The sequence below is a fragment of the Phragmites australis genome, chromosome 23, assembly GCF_958298935.1.
Source record: "Phragmites australis chromosome 23, lpPhrAust1.1, whole genome shotgun sequence".
NCBI classification, from domain to species: Eukaryota; Viridiplantae; Streptophyta; class Magnoliopsida; order Poales; family Poaceae; genus Phragmites; species Phragmites australis.
The window spans coordinates 5,302,638-5,321,652 of NC_084943.1; the positions used below are offsets into that span (position 1 = coordinate 5,302,638).

Here is a 19,015-nt window from a genome sequence, read left to right on the forward strand (position 1 = left end):
CGTCGCCGCGATTTGATTGCCATCGCCGCGATGCTATCAGCCGCCTCCCAGCTGTCGCTTCCTCTCCTGACAGGAAACGTGCGCGAGGCCTCCACCACCGTCATCGCGGCCCCCGCATTATCGCCCCAGACGTGACCTTGGTGCGCACCCCGGTGATGCCGTACGACCGCATCGCCGAGGCCGTGAACGCCCCACTCCGGCGGCTCGAGCCCTCGGACCCACGCTTCCTCTACTACGCGAGCCCCATGCCCGCCCATGCCGACCACACGGCCATCCTCACTGCACTGGAGACCCACGTCACAATGCTGCCCAATAGCCTACGCGTCGCCACAGAGTCATCACTCGGTGTGTGGATTGACACGGGCAGTAGGTACGAGACGGAGGAGGCCACTGGCGTCGTGCATTTCGTCGAGCACATGCTGTTCAAGGGCACGGGAAGCGCAGCGCAACGCAGCTGGAGCAGGAGATCGAGGACATGGGCGGCCACCTAAACGCCTACACGTCGCAGGAGCGGATGACCTACTCCACCAAGGTGCTCGACAAGGACATGCCCCGTACAATGGAGGTCCTGGTTGACATCCTGTAGAACTCTAATCTCGACTAAGCCCGCATTGACCAGAAGCACGATGTGATCCTCCGAGAGATGGAGGAGGTATGTCCCTTAGGCCGGCTCCAACAGAGCCGGCTTTTGGAATCGGCATCTACTGTGCTCCAGTTTTGCCGCTCGGGTAGGGCTGCATCGCTCTCCAATGGATACCGTATCCGGTGCTACAGTGTTGCGGCCGCGACACTGTAGCACCGGAACGGAGGCAAATTTTCTGCCGAGCTGGACGATCTGCATCACTGTGGCGTGTGTATGACTGCGGGCCCGATGGAAGAAGGAGAGTAATGGAAGTTAGGAAATAGTGTAGCTGCTGAAGATAAAAAAAAATAGGGATGCTGTAATAGTGTTAGGGGATATTGTAATAGTGTTATAGGGGATAAATTTTTAGAGTATCTGTTGAAGATGACCTTAATGCATAGATATTTCCATAGTAGAGATAAATCATGGTGATATTCACTGCACAATATACGTGAAAGTGTGAAGGGTATGAGAATCCTGTGCTCTCCATATTAATCTCCTGCTTGTGGATGAACAGGTTAATGCAACCCTCTTTAATAATACTCTGCTTTTTACTACCACAAATTGACCTCATACCTATTGATGAATAAGTATGTACAACAGCCCTTACTAATTATTCAATTCTTATTTACATGTGGCTATTTCACTTACATGACAAAAATAGATAACTTTGATATCCAAACAAGTTCTTCGATTTCACAAGGCTATGTATTTTGTGATCATAGAATTTAGCTGGTAAAATTTATTTCAGACCTTCCTAATGATCCAACATACCCATCTTTCTTGGTGATCGATGTTTTCTTGGTCATAGAACAGCATAGTTACTATGCCTTATGTAGTTTATTTGCAGCTGCAGATCAAGATGAAAACAGTGTTTTGGTGCAAGACTTTTGCTGCCACGAGTGAGGACCATGACTTTTGGTGACCGATAAGGACATTTGATCAGAGTATTTTTGTGCCACTACAAACTTCTTTTTCTCAGCGTATATTTTGAACAGCTACAAAACAACTTCTCTTCTACGTATATACGTATATGTAATAGAAGTTCCCATATACGATCTGTTAAATAATATGTAAAAAACAATATGTACAGCTCCTGAATGCACTAGACTCTACTTTCTTCTCCTGTGTGACAATTCGTGTGTACCTGCTGAGTTGAACTGCTTTATGTGAATACTCTTGTGAACTTCTCTTTTAAATAGACAAACATGTTTAGGTGGTTCGCGTTGGCAGCCACAGAACACAAGCAGGGCCACACGGCAACACCACGCAATCATTCTATTGAGGCCCTATAACTAGAGTTTTTTATTTTTATATTTTTTTCGAGTTTAAATTTAAATAAATAGATTCCCGGCGAAAAGATTTACAAAAGTAGGCGCCCACTGCCCTCTCAGAGGGCTGCAGCCCTCTCAGAAGGCGGGTACGGGTGCTAACCGCCCCCTGAGAGGGCGGTAGGCCTTCCCGCCCGGGCCCCATAGCTTACCGCCCCTTCAGGGGGCGGGTAGAGGTCCTTACCACCCTCTCAGGGGGCGGTAAGGGCTCCTTCCGCCCGCCGCCCCGCGCCGGCCCCCTGCGCCCTGAGTCTATAAAAACCCCAAAAATTGGAGAAAAAACCATAAAATTCGGAAAAAAAAGAAAAGTTGAGAAGAGAGAGGAGAAGAGAGGAGAAGAGAGGAGAGGAAGAGAGATCGGCGAAGCCCTGCTGCATTTGGGCTGCAGATTTGAAAAAAAAATTCAGGTCAATCTTTTTATCCTTTTTATTGTTGTTAATTAGTGCAGTAGCAGTATATAACATAGATTTTAGATATTTAGATCTAGGGTTTAGAAAATTGTAAAATTTAGTTAGAAAATTGCACGATAATAGTTGAATATAGAATATTATTTTTAGTATATTATTTTCAATTTGTTACCTGTAGTATATTATTTGTAGTATATTATTTTCAGTATGTTGTTAGTAGTATATAGTTTATAGTATATTACTTGTACATGCGGACGTATGAGTCAACAGTAGATGATAATTTGCGAACCTAGGGTAACATTTAAAAACTATTTTATCCGATAATCAGAAATATAGTTTGTTGTCTTAACATGTGTTATGTTTGCGGGTGTTTCCAGGAATGGGAGATAAATTAATTTTTCAGATATATTATGGTGAGGGTGAAATTATGTACGGTCTCAACGGTGTAGATCTCTCTGGATTTCGCCATGTTATGAAGGGGCTTAGTAAGGCTAATGAGAGGACTATTGTGGGGGTGTGCAAATAGCTCATGCGGTTTTTCCAACTGGATCCGCAGCAATATGAGCTGAAGTTGAAAGGTGTTCTGAGCCGTGCTAGTCATGGATACTTTGGTGAGCTTGTTCCCATCGAAGCCACATCAACTTGGAGGCAGTATGTAGATATATGCTGTGAACGTGGCATGCCGCTTGTTTTATTAGCTGCGGCGTACCTGAAAGATCAAAATGAGGTGAACTCTGAAGAAGCAGTAGCAGGACCAAGTGAGGCAGTGGAAGATGAGTCAGAGTCAGCTAATGTAGGGTCCAGAGAGGAGGTTGGTGATATTCCAGACCTGCAGCCGATGGGTGTAGCTGATGAAGGGGAGCACATCCCTAGCATCATTGAAGATATGGATTTGGAGGATGAAGAGTTGGAGGAAGGCCTTACCGATGGGGATTCTTCTGATGAGGAGGGTAATGCTGCAGTTCCTGCAGAGTGGTGGGATCAAAAAATTTCGAAGTTGGTGGTTAGCGAGGCTGACCAGACACCGTGGCCATACCATGAGAATGAGGTGTCACAGGATGCTATGTACCCTACAAAAGAGGCAGTTATTGATGCTGTGAAATTCTGGTCGTTGTCTTTTCGTAGGCAATTCAAGGTTGTTAAATCAAGTAAAAGAGAGTACGATGTGAAGTGCTTGGTTCCTGAGTGCCCTTGGCGGGTGCACGCATTTAAAGGGAAATGGGCAGACTACTGGCAATGCTCAATAGTTAAGGAACATAATTGTCATATTGAGGAAATAGAGTTCGCCCATCGGAACCTGTCTTTTGCTTTCATTGCAAATGTTATGTACGAAGAGATTGTGGACAACCTAAGGTATGAGCCACGATCAATAATCCGTGCTATTGACCAAAGGTTCCAGTACACAATAAATTATGCGAAGGCATGGAGGGCGAAACAAAAGGCTATTGAGATTAGGTTCGGTACATATGAAGATTCGTATCACAATCTACCTCGTCAATTAGCCACAATTTGTGCAAGAAATCCAGGCAGCTACTATGATATCAAGCATTACCCCTCTACTGATGTGGAGTACAACGGAAAAAGAGTGTTGCAGCGTGCTTTCTTTGCATTCGGTGCAACTATCAAAGCATTTAGATATTGCCGACCCATCATATGCCTAGATGGAACATTCCTAACTGGGAAGTACAAAGGGCAGATATTGTCTGCAATGGGGGTCGACGGTAACAACCAAGTGTTGCCACTAGGGTTTGCGTTCGTGGAGAGTGAGAATGGGGACAGCTGGTATTGGTTCCTAGAGCGGGTGAAGCATGCAATTGTTCTTAACCGACTAGATGTGTGTCTCATTCATGATAGACATGCAGGATTGTTGCAGGCTTTGCTGGATATGCAACATGGTAGCGTGCGACGGGGTGTACCAGTACAGTGGCCAGATCTCAAAAGCAGGTGGTGCATGCGCCATATGGGTGCGAACTTCTACAGACAGTTTAAAAACAAAGAGTTAATGAAGCTCTTCAAGAAGTTGTGCAGTTAGAACCAACAACGTAAGTTCAATGCATTATGGGCAAGACTTGATGAACTGACTCTTAAACAAACTGCGGAGGCCGCACCTAACCATGAGGAACCAATAGCTCTCGGTCGGCTCCCAACCGATACTCCGCAGATTGTACGGAGATCTGGCTCATCTATTAGGAGCTTTTCACAGTGGATACGCTATGAGCCCAATGAAAAATGGGCTCTACTGTACGACAGTGGTAGTGCCAGGTATGGAGTAATGACTACAAACCTTTCAGAGGTTTATAACTAGGTCATGCGAGGAATGAGGTCCCTACCACTAGTTGGAATTGTAGAAGGCATTTTGCATGGCACCTGCAAGTACTTCATTGATCGGTTTGCAGCTGCTAAGGTTGTAATGGAGGACAATTGTATGCTTAATGGCCGGATGCTATGTGAGTACATGGAGAAGGCAAATAGGAAGGCCCACATGCATCGCGCAAATCAAGAGGGCACAGCAGAGCACAGGTTCAGTGTCCTGTGTCGGGATAAGGGTCGGAGGGGGGGGGGGTAGACGTGAGCGGCATGTTCAAGAGTGTGTGCTAAGGAGTGGGACATGCATATGTAGTTGTCAGAAGCGGACGCGCATGCAGAGGATGTACCGCAGTTCAGCTGGGCATCAGCTGTTCTTGCTGCGACGTATCGGGCGCTCTGCGACGCATGCACGAAGAAGGAGGCGCTAGCCACTTTTGCCAGGTGTCCACTTCTTCTTCAGCTATGGTCGTACGAGCATTTCGCCATAGGTAGGTCGGTGGTGGATCGCTCTCCGTACCCAGAGGAGTGGTACAGCGAGATGGAAGAGGACGCGCCGACAATGGCCTCGCTGTGGTGTCGTCGATGGGTACGTAATTTACATTAACAGTTTCATTCGTACTATGTTACTCTCTAAATATCTGTATTGATGTTTGTCACTCAGCCACACTGGGCCCACAAGCAGCCTCGCAGCGCGTATGAGCATTGTCGTACCCAGTTTGACAGGCTACGTCCTAATGATGTGGTATGGGAGCCATACAACGTTCGGTCCGTTCATACACGTGCAGGGTCGGGATTGTCACCCTTGTGCACCCGTGACGAGGAGTACTGGCTCACCAAGGCGCCCCTTGTCTTCGACATCTACGTCGAAGAGTACTCACCGCAGCGCGTCATGCGGCAGTTTGGCCGTCACCAGGCATTCCCGCTCGTCCCCATCCGTACAGTCCCCTTGCACGTCCATAGGTACATTTGATAAATTGTAGTTTGAGTAACCTCCGTTTCAGTTTGCCTTACATTTACCGTGATTTCAATGCAGGTACACGCGGAAAGGCCAGCCAGCTAGCCACCTCTGGGCGGACCGCTTGGCCCCTTACGTGGCAACATGGGCCCAAGCGCTATAGGACGTCATTGATGAGGCGCGTCCCCACACCGAGGGAAACTTTAGGGAGTACCTACGGTGGTACGTACCTCGTACGCAGACTCGTGTCACCTACACCCCTGATGATGTCCGGGGCCACGTCGCATCGACAACGGAGACATACCCGGTGCATTGGGACGAGGACGCCGCTTTAGCAGTAAGTCATTTTTTGAAGTCCGTACTACATATTGAATGAACATAACCGTATACTTTAATTGTTCACTATTGTTCGTATCCGCAGACAGATATCATTTATGATGTAAATAGGGATGCAGCTGCTGCCATGGACCGCGTCCGGCAAGGGCATCACCTAAGTGCGTCGGATGTTGCGAGCTTCATTAGACGGGTTTTCGACAAGACGACGCGCGCCCTGAAACTCACCTCCTGCCGATCTACCACAGATGTTGCAGGGCCGCCTCCCAGGACGAGTGGTGTACACGCCGAGTCGTCTCGGCCGTTAGACGTGCACCGACGTTCTTCAGTGTCGGCACCCACACAACCCCTTCTATCACGTCTTGGAGGGTCCGAGCAACATGGTACGAATTATACTTTTGAAAATTATTGCTCAATATCCTTTACTTATTGTTATTAAACATTCATTAGGTCCGTCTGCACAAGTCTCGACGCAGCCTCGCAGATTGAGCCCTGTACGTCCACAATCAGGTACTCCGGGAACCCTTCTTCCTAATTTCTAGTACTTTCAGTAAAATATACAACTGTGCTCAGGTTACTTCGGTGACGAGGCCGGTCCGTCTTCGGCGGCCCCACACCCTACCCCCCCCCCCCGCAACGTACTACGGCACGTCAGCGTGGCCTTCTTCTGCTGCACCGTCGTACCACGCAGGTACAATTATACATTTTTTACTACTACTTTCAATACCATATTGTTCGTATCTAACGTGATTATTTGTTCACGGGCCCCTCCAGCTAGTACACATGGACGCCTGCCGAGCCTTCACAGTCCTCCTACCCTAGTCAGGAGGATGAGGCTGGCCCCGACACCACATACGACATCGTCCGTGACTTCTTCGGGGGCACACTTGAGTACGACGTCCTTCAGCGGTCCCAGGTTTCCAGTGCACCGCTTCGGACCCAGCCCACGCACGACGAGCCCTCGACACCGGTGGTCCCTACTAGGCCTATCAGACACGTCGGCCCACCTGACCCCCTCACCTACTCCGGGGGTCACATGAGGGTTAACCAGCGACATCGGGACCACGATGGGGCGCACGAACGACAGCAACAAGGGAGGCATGAGTAGCATTTTACATTTTTTGTAACTAACATATGCGTATTCGCTTCGTGATGTGCTCATATGTATTAAGACACGTTCACTTTGTATGGTCGACTTAGCATTTCGTAAATACATTTCATATTCAGACACGTTCAATGAACAAGTGACCACACCACTAAACTTTAACCATGACTTGACAACACATGCCTCCTGCCGCAGGCTTTAAACAAGATGTGACAATACTACCCAGCCTTTTCAAATCAGTAAATGACAACACGGGTACCAATAAACGTGGAATCTCTGACCATGGGCAACGACAAAACTGTCACATTCTTCAAGATAGAATCCGATGCTCCTCCCGCCAGCTACGCCCATGCCCTAATTCCTTTCTTTAAGAGCGAATCCAATGCTCCTGCCTCCCCCAACTATAAGTAGCCAAACCTCCTTACGGAGAAGCATCGCTCATTTCTCATATCTCTCAAGTGCAATGTCTTCCTCAGCTCTATCGAGCCCACCAAAGAAACATTGGGGGACTACCGTACCTGAAGGTCTCGAACCACCAATGTGCTTCTGTGGTGACCTTTGTAAGCTCCGCGAGTTGCAGGACATCTCATACACCTATGGACTACGCTTCTTTATGTGTGCCAACTACGAGTATGACAAGCCTCGCAATGCAACAACTGGTTATCGACCGGTACGGTAATAGATGTCCGCCTCATCTCTTCCGATTACGCACCCTCTTTTACTAACCGCTCATCTTGTTCCATTTGTTCAGTCCCCTCCACCGCTCTGTGATTTTATTCAGTGGCTCGACAATGAGCAAAATGACTCACAGAAGCTGTGGGTCGACATGAACATGAGGTGAAGGGAAGCGTACGCACATCGGGAGTACGAGCAACAGCAAGAGGAACTTCGTCTCAAGCGGGAGGAAGAAGAGCGCATGAGGAAGGCGGCGCACGACCGTACCGTGGCTCAGGCTCGAGAGGTTGAGAGGGAAAGGAAGCGGGAGAGAGCCCGCCGTGCTAAGGCGGCAGGTCCCGATGCCCTCCGAAAGGGAAAGTATCCTAGATGCACGCAGTAGAGAGTACCTAATGTAACCCGACATACTTTCCTTCCCTAAGGCATGTTATGATTAGGATCGGCGCACTAATAAGGTCTTAGTGCGAACCGTACATGCCACCTTTGTTTTCTCATCGTGTCGTCGCGGTTACAGTGTATTGTAATGTTTTCACCATGTGTTCAATACTATGTTTGTCCTCGTTCGCACCCCATACCCACGTAAAATGCTGCAACTACTAATTACTGATTTTTTTCTCCTGTTATTACATAACCTACTCCAAATTTAATTTCTTAATTTCCTTACACCCCTTCTTTTTTTTTCTTCAATTATAAAAATAATACATTTTTATAGGATAAAATGAAAAAAAAATAATTTTACATGAAAAAATCCCCTAACCGCCCCCTCAGAGGGCGGCGGTTACCACCCGTACCCGCCCTCTGAGAGGGCTGCAGCCCTCTGAGAGGGCGGTAGGCGCCTACTTTTGCAAATCTTTTCGTCGGAAATCTATTTATTTAAATTTAAACTCGAAAAAATATAAAAATAAAAAAAACTCCTATAACTACATCCGAAAAAAATGTTAAGCCCAAAATGAAACAGTTCGGGCTGAATTCAGGCCGCGAACTTTGTTGGGCTAAATTTGAAAACCGGCACGTGAACTTTTGTGTTGTGGAAATTTTATGTTCAATCCCCTAAAGTTTATGATAATCAAGCATAGCTTTTCTGCTGTGGAATTTTTCATGTGCACCCCTAAAGTTTTGAAAGTTGCGCATATTCATGCCAGCGACGTATTTGTTCATGAACGGGTCAGGTTATTTGCGAAATAATTTTTGTGTGCGTCATTTTTACAGTTTATCCCTGTAGTTTTTATTGATCACATGGTTTAATATGGTGATGGTTATTTTTTGGTTTAGCCCCTGTATTATGTGAACAATATGTACGTCCAGGTTCGCGTGCATGTCATTTAAGAAAAAAAAAAAACAATTCAGAAACATGAGTAATGTAGTTGTCAGTCGTCACGGTAATTCTAGCAGAGATCTGTTTCCCGCATCCTCATATACATTTCATCAAGAATTGAAAATCGTGTTTACTTGTTCTAAAATCCTTTATCTTTATTTGTGAAGTCCTTAGATTTAGATATTACTTCGAGAATTCATATTCTTTTTTCTTTCAAAAGAGTAGAAACATACCTTTTCTTTTTTTCTTATTTCCTTGATAAAGCATTTCACTCTTCTATAGAAATCAAGTATGAACGATTGATTCTGATAGACTTTTACTGGAAAAAGTTTTCCCAATCTTCCAAAATTGGACCTTTTTTCTTCTTATTTTAACCTTTTGATTTCTATATTAAGGATAGATTGGCAAAGTTGGCTTAATTTATTAGTTTTTACTAATCTTAAATTCTTTCCATGGTAAAAAAGAAATTCTAATACTCCAAAGATTGGGATTTGAAGGAATGGAACCCTAGTTGCCATTATTGCCAGCTACAAGCCTACAACAAAAGATCTCTAGTATTGGCCCCTTCGCATCTTCTCATTTATTCTCCTTGGTGATAAGGAGAGTATTTATTCTCCTTGGCAAGGGAAAAATGCAAAATCCCCCAAAAGTCACTTGGATTTTGACTTTCCCCTCCAAAAATTGTTTTGTTGCAAAAAACACCCCAAAGGTTTGGTTTTATTGCAAAACACCCCTAAAAATTCAAAAACAATTAAAAAAAAATCAAAAAAATTATTAAAAAACCAGAAAAAATTCTAAGACCTTTTGTGATTTTTTTTTCAAAAAATAATATCCTTTGCATCATATTTCATGGAGAGTAAGTTTGAAAAAAAAGAAAAACATGCAGCTCATTTATTAATTCGAGTTAAATGCATATTTAATTATTTACTAATCCAAAAATCATGAAACAAATTTTTTTAGTCTTCTTACATGATCCTCTATCTTGTAAAAATACATGAAATCTTGAAATAGTTATTGTAACATGCAGGATTGAGTAAATGTGTTGCAGATAGATTAATTCATAACTAATCCATAACACCCTCAAAATTAGTGAAACTACTTTTATTAGTTTACTTAAACAATTATTTGTGTAGAAAAAATAATGGTAGACATGACAAAGTTAAAATAACATGAGTTAATAAATGAGCTGCATATTTTTCTTTTTTTTTCCAAACTTCCTCTCCATGAAATATGATGTAAAGGATATTATTTTTGAAAACAAATTTCATAGAAGGTCTTAGAATTGTCTCTAGTTTGTTTTAGATTTTTTTTTTATTTTATTTGAATTTTTGGGAATTTTTTCAACAAAGTCGAACTTTTAGGGGTTTTTTTTTGCAACCAAACAATTTTTGGGGGAGAAAGTTAAAATCCAAGTGAATTTTGGGGGTTTTTTTTTGCATTTTTCCCCCTTGGCAATGAGGCGTGGGGGTGTTCGGTTTTTAAAAGTAAGTTAGATCCCTAGTTCGTTTGGTTTGGTTTGGCTAGAGGTAGTCGTTCTTGACATCTTTATAGGCAGGCTATTTGTTCGATTTTGTACCACGTTGACGGTCAAATCGATTTCACTAGATGAAAGTTGCAATGCTTGTGTTTCTACGAGAAATTCCTTGCAATGCGACACCTCTCTATATCTCAAACAAATAACAATTAGTAGAGCAAAACGGATTGTGTGTATGCTACTGGAACAAACTGTTAAGGTACTATGCACCAGCAAATTGATCATTGTGCACCAGCTGATTGATTGTTAGGGAGCGAGGTCACTTTTATGTGTGGTGTTCATTCTTGTTCGGTTCATGAGAGTCACATCCAGCAGTGGCTGGAAATAGCTCGCGCGCACCATGTAATTGATCCTAAAAACTTTGAATTAATCGGGAAAGATAAACAAGTCATTGATACTTTAGCAAAATAGAAAATGCCACTCTTCCGGAACTTGAATTCAAATGAACTCTTCCGGAAACCTCCGTGGAACTTGAATTCAAATAAACTCTCCTGAAACTTTTGTACGAAACCCCTCTGAAACACCGCTATTCAAGTGAATTTTTGTAGGCGTCCACCAATTCGATGAGAAAACCAACTGCAGCTGGACCGTTGCTGCTCCACGAACGGGCGTCAAATCTTCGTGCCCGCGTGGGTGTTCCAACGAGGATGCCGCCTCCCCTCCCCACTCCGGCGGCGCCGCCTGCTCCCCGGCCGGCGTGGAACACGAACCACAACCTGGTGGTGACCCACCCGCTGCTCTCCCTCCTCGAGTCCTGCGCCTCCTTCCGCCGCCTCCTCCAGCTCCACGCGCTGCTCACCGTCTCTGGCCTCGCCGCGCACCGCTTCCCGGCCTCCCGCCTCCTCGCCTTCTGCGCGCTCTCCGACCCGCCGCGCCTCGCCCACGCCGCCGCCGTCCTCGCCCAAGCCGCCGCAACCCCGCCGGGGCCCAACGCCTACATGCTCGCCACCATGATGCGCGCCTTCCTCCGCGCCGGGCTCCCCCGCCGCGCACTCGCGCTCTTCCGCCGCGTCCTCCGCGACCGCCTCCCCGCCGACGCGCGCACCTTTGTCTTCGCTCTCAAGGCCGCCGCCGCCGCTTCTTCCCCCGGCGAGGCCGTCCACTGCGTCGCCCTCAAGCGAGGGTTCCTCGGCCAGAGCGCGCTCGTGGGGAATGCGCTGATGCACTTGTACGCCAGCGGCGTGTCACTGTCAAACGCGAGGAAGGTGTTCGACGAAATGCCCGACAGGGACGTGGTCTCGTGGACGACGCTGGTGGACGGGTACGCGCGGGGCGGGGTGCCCGAAGAGGCGTGGCGGGTGTTCTGCAGGATGGTGGTGGCGGGGGGCGGGCGGCCGAATGGGGTGACGCTGGTCGCCGCGGCCTCGGCGGTTGGTCAGATGGGGCTGCTTGGGCTGGGGAGGACGGTACGTCGCTATGTTGCGGAGAGTGGTGTCAGCGCGAGCCTTAACTTGGAGAACGCGCTGGTGGATATGTTTGGGAAGTGTGGGTGTGTGGCCTCCGCCAAGGAGGTTTTCGACGGAATAGCGGTCAAGGATGTGTACTCCTGGACAAGCATGATGAGTGCCTATGCCAAATGTGGTGATTTGGAGAGTGCAGTGCAGATGTTCGAGGATATGCCTTTGAGGAATGCTGTTTCTTGGAGTTGCATGATTGCCACTTATTTACTGGCAAATCAACCTGAGGAAGCTGTGAGGATGTTCAACGACATGATTGCGACAGGCATGGAGCCGATTGATGCTACTCTTGTGAGTGTTCTATCGGCATGTGCTCAATTGGGTTGCTTGGATCTTGGTAGGTGGATATACGACCACTACATTGTCGGTAATAAGGTAAGGTTTACAGTGAATTTAGGCAATGCGCTCATCGATATGTTTGCAAAATGTGGAGATGTGGGCGCAGCATCCAGATTATTTGGTAATATGGAAGAGAGGAATTTAGTAAGTTGGAACTCGATGATCATGGCCCATGCTTTGCATAGTCAGTCTGAAGAAGCACTTCGTCTCTTTCAGCAGTTCAAAGAAACCGGTATTGTGCCTGACGAGATCACGTACATTGGGGTACTTTCTGCATGCAGTCATAGTGGGTTAGTTTCGGAAGGGCGGTGCCGTTTCAAAGAAATGAAGATGGTTTACGGGATTGAACCTAGGGCCGAACATTATGCATGCTTGATTGACCTTTTGGGTAAAGTTGGGCTTCTTGAAGAGGCGTTTGAAGTTGCAAGGAGTATGCCAATGGGAGCTGATGAGGCTGGTTGGGGCGCTCTTTTAAATGCATGCAGAATGCATGGTAATGTAGAAATTGGTGAATGTGCTGCAGATAAGCTTGTAGGGCTAGATCCTGCAGACAGTGGAATATATATACTTATGAGCCAAATATATGCAAGTAAAAGCAAATGGGACCTGGTGAAGATGCTGAGGACGGTGATGAGAGATAGAGGTGTAAAAAAGAATCCTGGCTATAGTTCTATTGAAGTGGATGGAAAATTTCATGAGTTTTTGGTGGCAGATGTTTCACATGTTCGTTCAGAAGATATATATGCTGCATTGAAGAATATTTACATTCATTTAAAATCAGAAGGTTATATTCCTTTTTCTTGACATGACTGTGCTGAAAATTCTTGTGTTCTTGTCCCCAGTTCATGCACCTCATAATTAACTTTGACTGTAGAATGAAAAGGAGAAGTTAGCAGCAGACAGTATTTTACATATTAAAAACTCAGCTTGCTGATGAACATAGTTTCTTTGACGTCCTACTGTTTTGGATTTGGTTCATGCATCATGGTCCAAAAGTCAGATGTGTTTGTACTGTTAAAAGTAGAGTATATGGGCAGACAAAGCAGAGTACTCCACATCCCATGGAGAATCGTGGTAACTGTTACACAATAATCTTGATTACGTTCAGACTGCCATGTGGAAAAGATTGTTGTTCTTTTAATGAACTTGATTAGACCCCGACTTTCCATTCGAATTGATCAACAACCTGTAAGTCCTTCCTAAAACTTTGCTTATATGTGTTTTAACTTTTTATCATGTAAATGCTTTAATTGTCTTGCAATTTGCGAACAGGTGTGAATGGCAAGCTGCGGAGCTTATCTTAGGTGGAATGTGTCGCTTGTTATTATCCCAACTGCTGCATCGGCAGAAGGCCTTTCTATAGATGATTCAGGTACACAGCATCATTGAGTCTCGTACTTGTTAGTAAGGAAGTATAGAACCAATGCTACCATATGCTCTTTTTTGCCTCCATTTTTGTTACAGTATGAAGTGAAATACCTCCACTGAAAGTCTGAAATGTATATTCTAGTAACTACTGGACTAGGAAAGTACAACAAATTCAAGTGTCCAGAAAGTACGACTTCATGGAACTAGCAGCTCTAATGTAGTTCAATTTCTTCTATAGTTCTTACAAACACGTGAGCTAATTATACACAATTAACAGTCAATTAACTCTGATCCTAACTTAAGATATATTCATCCAAACATTTCCCTTTACTAGTGTCTCATCCAATACATGCAACAGGTCAATTTAGAGCTGGTTTAGAATTGCAGAACAAACTGATAAAAATTTATCTCAGATATATCTAGGGAACAAAAGTTTGTATTTTGCATATCGTTCAACTCATCACACAACTACATATGTGCTTCTGTATCTACCTACTAGTCTTCTTGTTGGGATCTTGATCAAAACACAGCAACATTGCTCACACAGTAGATTAGCAATAAAGGGTGTATTCACTGTTCCTTGCTATCACATTAGTTGGGTGGGGGTATTTATAGTCATACCTTAACCACCCAATCATCATTACATTCATACCTCTTATCCCCAGAAATATTCCCCTTGATCTTATGAATAACCCCGAAATATTCATGGGTAATACAGTCGATGTACATTTGCAAAACTCTAACCTAGCCGTGCCCGACACGTGTCCCAAAGGACACGTGTTGGGCCTCCCTTTAGGCCTAACGCCGACTTTTTTTTGGTCGTCTTCTCGCTAGACCCTCTTTGACTCGTATGCTCCTGTCAGGGCCGCCCTTTGTTATCTAGCAGATGGTCTCTTTGTCGCATCCCTTCGTCCTCTGCTTTGCGCCCGAGCTTCTGCCTTCACTTCGCGTTTGGCCGGGCTTCGCTATCATCTCCGCCCTTCGGGCTCCTCACTTCATATGTTCCCTTCGGGACTGTCGCTTGCACCTCTAGGCCTCCTGCCCTCCTTTGTATGACCTTCGGCCTTATCCCTGCAGAGCACAGTGAAAATATCTCTATCGTGATATTAGTATTGCTATCTCACGTTTGGGGTTGGCTGACGCGGCCGAAATCAATAAAGGGGGTTGACATGGTACCACTCCTCCAACAATTGTCTTTTAAGGTGGTGGACTCATGTTTTGGTCCTTTGTCAATGCCACACCAGTAGAGCGTAGACATGTGGTACCGGCCTGTTTGATGCAACTATACTTGTTCTACATGGATCATCATCGTCTTCCTTTGAACATTAGATGCATTAACAATAATGTAATCCTATTGCAGTATACTTAGTTATGCTTAAGTAATTTCATCCCTATCATAAATGTGTACTTCCTCCGATCCCAAATATAAGTCTATTTAGATTTGCCCAAAGTTAAACTATTTTATCTTTGACCATCAATAGTTAAAAAATCAGATAGATTGATAACATAAGGTTGATGTTACTAGATTCATTATGAAAAATATATTTATAGTATATAACTCTTTCTATTTGGAATAATATAATTTTACGGATATTATTAGTCAAAATGACATATTAGAGACCATATCAATGTCCTAATAGACTTATATTTGGGATCGGAAGGAGTACTAATTAGCTGTGTCCTCTCTGTGCTAGGACCTAGATTGTACTGCTACTTGAAGTCGAAGGCCTATCCAAATTCATAGACGGACAACCGAAACCACCGAACTTTCTTGGCTACCGGAGGACTAATATGGTATAAACACCAACCTAATTGAATGCCTCCTTTGTAGTGATTTATACCATCCGGCACATTGTGGCACCACGGACCACTTCTCATAGACATATCAACTGTCCATAGGTGCAATTACATGTCACTGTGCACAATTTAACTCAGCACATGCTCACAGTTCTCGCCGTCTAGTTCATGAACCATCTTCCGTTATGTAACAGGGGACGCGATATATCAAGTTCAAATAACCACTTCTGTAAAAATGGTGCAAATTAGGCTAAAATCAACTGTACAAGCTTTTCAGGAGTTCTCAAGAAACTTTGCTTCAAAAAAAGTTCTAAAAAAATTGTCGTGTAGGTAAAGGCATGGTCTATACCCATGCAAAATTTTAGGAACAAACTCAATCCCATTTGAGAGATACCAAAAAGACAAAAACGATATGTAATGGTGAAAAAATTGCTGAATAGTATACTGACCAGGTTACACGTTGTATTTATCCTTTTCGTAGGGTGGTCTGTTAGCATCATCTGAGAGCTAAAATGTTCTGTCCTATCGGAAAAAAGGGGAGCTAAAATGTTCTGTGATGAAGTCATCACAGGCCCTTATCTACCTGTGGCCAAAGATGAAAGAGCAGAGCACATCCTGATCCCCTGGGCTAGGATAGGAGGCAGCAAGCAAAGGCTGATGGGCATGCATGAGCATGGCCACATGCACATGCAGATTGGATTGGACACATTGCGTGGGGAAGTGCTTTTGGTGTCATCAGATGGTAGAGATCAGCATGGGGAGAGGTGTTTCTGCACCCCCTGCTGGGCTGCTGGCTGTGCATCATGCTGCGTGGTAGCTTTTCAGTTCGCACTTGCATCGATCCATGGCCATGCATCCATGACCCCCCCCCCACCCCTAGGATCCTTCACCTTTTGTGACCAGCTGAGAGCCCCTGTAGCACTCAGGTTATTATTCACTCCAGCCAGTGCTTAACCCCATGTGTTTTGGGGACAGGAGACAGGGCGAAGGGTATAGAATGTGCGAGCAAGCGAGGAGATCGATCGACTAGGTGTGCGGCATTCATGTTCCCAAATCTACGGCCCTAACAGTTTACGTTCTCGAGTGATGGATCAATTCTGGCAGTCAAAGCCTTTATGGTGGCGCCGAGGGCCAAGACAGGCAACCACCAGCCTTGTTCAGTGGGTAAGCTGAGGCAAAAGGACGTCACATTCACTGCCCGATTGCCTCAGTTTCATTGAAGCTTTTGCCACAGCAGCTAGAGCTCGCAGATCCACACTGCAACAGTGAGTGTACTGAGTACTGACGCGTGTGTATATACCCATCATCTCTAGCTAGCTACCACATAAATCACCATTACTGTTGATTAATTGATTGACTGGTCGATTAATAATACATTTATATAATTTTACTTGCAACTCGCCTCACCATTTTATGTCAAGGCACCATGATGAAACTGACATTTCTTCTCTCACCAGGTACTAACCATGCACTACTACTAGGGTTTCTTTCTACAAGCATCTACTGGCTGCCCAGCATGCGCCTAGTGGAGAAGGCTCAGGGTCTCCAGCGGCTTGACGGTGTCGAGCCCGCGATGAACTGACGCCTGCGTCGTCGCGGGCGCCCTCAGCGGCTGCACGAACTTGCAGTTGGGGCAGGAGGGGAAGGACTTGCAGAGCATGACGAGGAGGTGGCAGTTGGCGCACGGCACTGCCACCATGTTGCCTCCTGAGCTCATGGTGCCGGGCTTCTTGGGCTCGTCCTCTTCGGGAGCAGCAACAGCGCCGGTGCTGCCGCTGTCGTTCGCCGGGGTCGTCGAGATGTTGAGGTCCAGGTTCACGCTCTGCTCCCGTGGCCTGATCCAGCTCTTCTTCAAGGTCTTCCTGTTCAGGTAATACATCCTTCCAGACTGCCCAAAAAACCACAACGTACCATCAAAAAACCATTACAAAATAATGATGAGGCAATCATGACAACATCATTCATTCTTTCATTCGTCTTTTGGACCAAGTGGTGCCGCGATGCAAATAAGATCTAGCTCGTGACTCGTGAGCTTCAGAAATATAGTAGGGGCAACTATCACAAGCGCATGCACGTTGCATGCGTTGCCGCCGATGGCCATGTGGGTGCAGTCGTCTAGTAGTTGCTCTGCTATTTCTGCCAGCTCGATGTCGCGTCAGTTTTCACGTACACGCCACGTCGACGTCGGTGGCAGGACGCTTCTAAGATAGGAGTTGTGCATCATCAATTAACTTATTTTTGTCACTGTAGTTTTAGCTCATGAGAGTCATGAACTACTGGAGAAAGAAAAAAGATCATGGCATATATGCGACGATGCAACTGGTAATGTCATTCACAAGTTACCTGTGTATGCAGACATGGGTGTGACGGAGAGGGAAGAGTACTCACTTGCAGGTCAAGGCACTGCTCCCAGTCCAAGGGCACGGGGTCGTTGAGCTGGAGCTCGAGGCCCGCGTGCGACACGGGAGGCTCCTCCCAGGCGCAGTGCTTCCTCTTCCGGGAGCTGCCGTCGGACTCGGACGACGAGCTCTTTGCCGACGCAAAACCCGGCGGCGCCGCCGGCCACGTGGGGCCGAGCGATAGCTCCGGCTGCAGCTCCATCCTCTTGCTCAAGCTCCCGTTCTGATGGAGCTTCTTCACCCTGACGAACTCGGTGGTCATCGATCTTGGCTGGCTGGTGACACCACCACTCTACTTATATGTGGCTCCAGGGATCGAGTGAGGCTGTAGTGGTAGCAGGAAGACGAAGAAGAAGCGGAGTAGGAGAATTCAGCGAGGGAGGGAGGGAGAGAGTAGGAGTAGCCACTTGCTTCTCTCCTACTGCTGCTAGTGCACTGGGGTTCCGATTGATGGGGTCATGCAGGGGAGGACGTGAGGGGAGGGGGGGGGGGTTTCTTAAATGGCCTTCATCAAACCCGCATTAAGGGGAGGGCAGGCCGGGCATTGAAGATGACAAGTAGAGTGACCTTAAATGACTCAAATCTCTCCACCTCCTCCCCATTTAAGGCTCGCCCGAATGCCAGCCCAGCACAGCCCAGGAGGCAGGAGAGCCACCACAAAATCTAGTACTCTTTGTGTCATAAATACTCATTTTTATTTTCTATGGTCTTTGATATGTAATTTTAACCATTATTTTATATTAAAATAGTTATAATATTTAATAAAAAATATAATATTATAAAAGTATTTTTTAAGATAAATCTATACATATGATTTTTATATTTTTAAATTAGATATTTAAAAAAATATTGACAGTCTGAAGTTTTAAAAGTTTGATCGGATTTTGATCAAAGCGATAAGTATTTATGACTGGAGGGAGTACATACTGTGCTGTAGCCTCGCCCTTGCTTCCTTGATAAGCTACGGTGGTGGTAGGATATGAAGCAAGATTAGTAGGTGCATAGGTAGCAACTATAAGGCCAGCTCCAACGGATGCAGTATCTATCGCTATAGTTCACGCCGCTATAGTG

The 19,015-nt window shown here is 45.8% G+C and overlaps 2 protein-coding genes across 3 annotated transcripts; one reads left to right on the forward strand and one right to left on the reverse strand.

The window, feature by feature from the left end:
• The first annotated feature begins 10,955 nt into the window (after positions 1-10,955).
• Positions 10,956-17,146, forward strand: LOC133906773 (pentatricopeptide repeat-containing protein At2g22410, mitochondrial-like). Of its 2 annotated transcripts, none has more exons than XM_062348779.1 (3): positions 10,956-13,568; positions 13,653-13,752; positions 17,003-17,146. In XM_062348779.1, exon 1 carries the CDS (start codon positions 11,148-11,150, stop codon positions 13,182-13,184), a length of 2,037 nt encoding a protein of 678 aa, XP_062204763.1. In that variant the 5' UTR covers positions 10,956-11,147; the 3' UTR covers positions 13,185-13,568; positions 13,653-13,752; positions 17,003-17,146. The 2 variants fall into 2 exon arrangements, with proteins under 2 accessions (XP_062204763.1, XP_062204764.1); XM_062348780.1 differs by lacking the exon at positions 17,003-17,146 and adding an exon at positions 16,027-16,117.
• On the reverse strand, positions 17,068-18,413 carry LOC133906774 (protein CURLY FLAG LEAF 1-like). The gene is made up of 2 exons (XM_062348782.1): positions 17,934-18,413; positions 17,068-17,433 (listed from the first exon to the last, which is right to left on the reverse strand). Exons 1-2 carry the CDS (start codon positions 18,204-18,206, stop codon positions 17,068-17,070), a joined length of 639 nt encoding a protein of 212 aa, XP_062204766.1. The 5' UTR covers positions 18,207-18,413.
• Between the last annotated feature and the right edge of the window lie 602 nt (positions 18,414-19,015).

Bases quoted from the DNA above. Each gene is read 5' to 3' on its own strand.
- LOC133906773 (XM_062348779.1), top strand. From the start codon at position 11,148: ATGAGAAAACCAACTGCAGCTGGACCGTTGCTGCTCCACGAACGGGCG.
- LOC133906774 (XM_062348782.1), bottom strand. From the start codon at position 18,206: ATGACCACCGAGTTCGTCAGGGTGAAGAAGCTCCATCAGAACGGGAGC. The intron at 17,434-17,933 runs GTGAGTACTCTT...TTTTTTGGGCAG, and splicing joins AGCAGTGCCTTGACCTGCAA to TCTGGAAGGATGTATTACCT.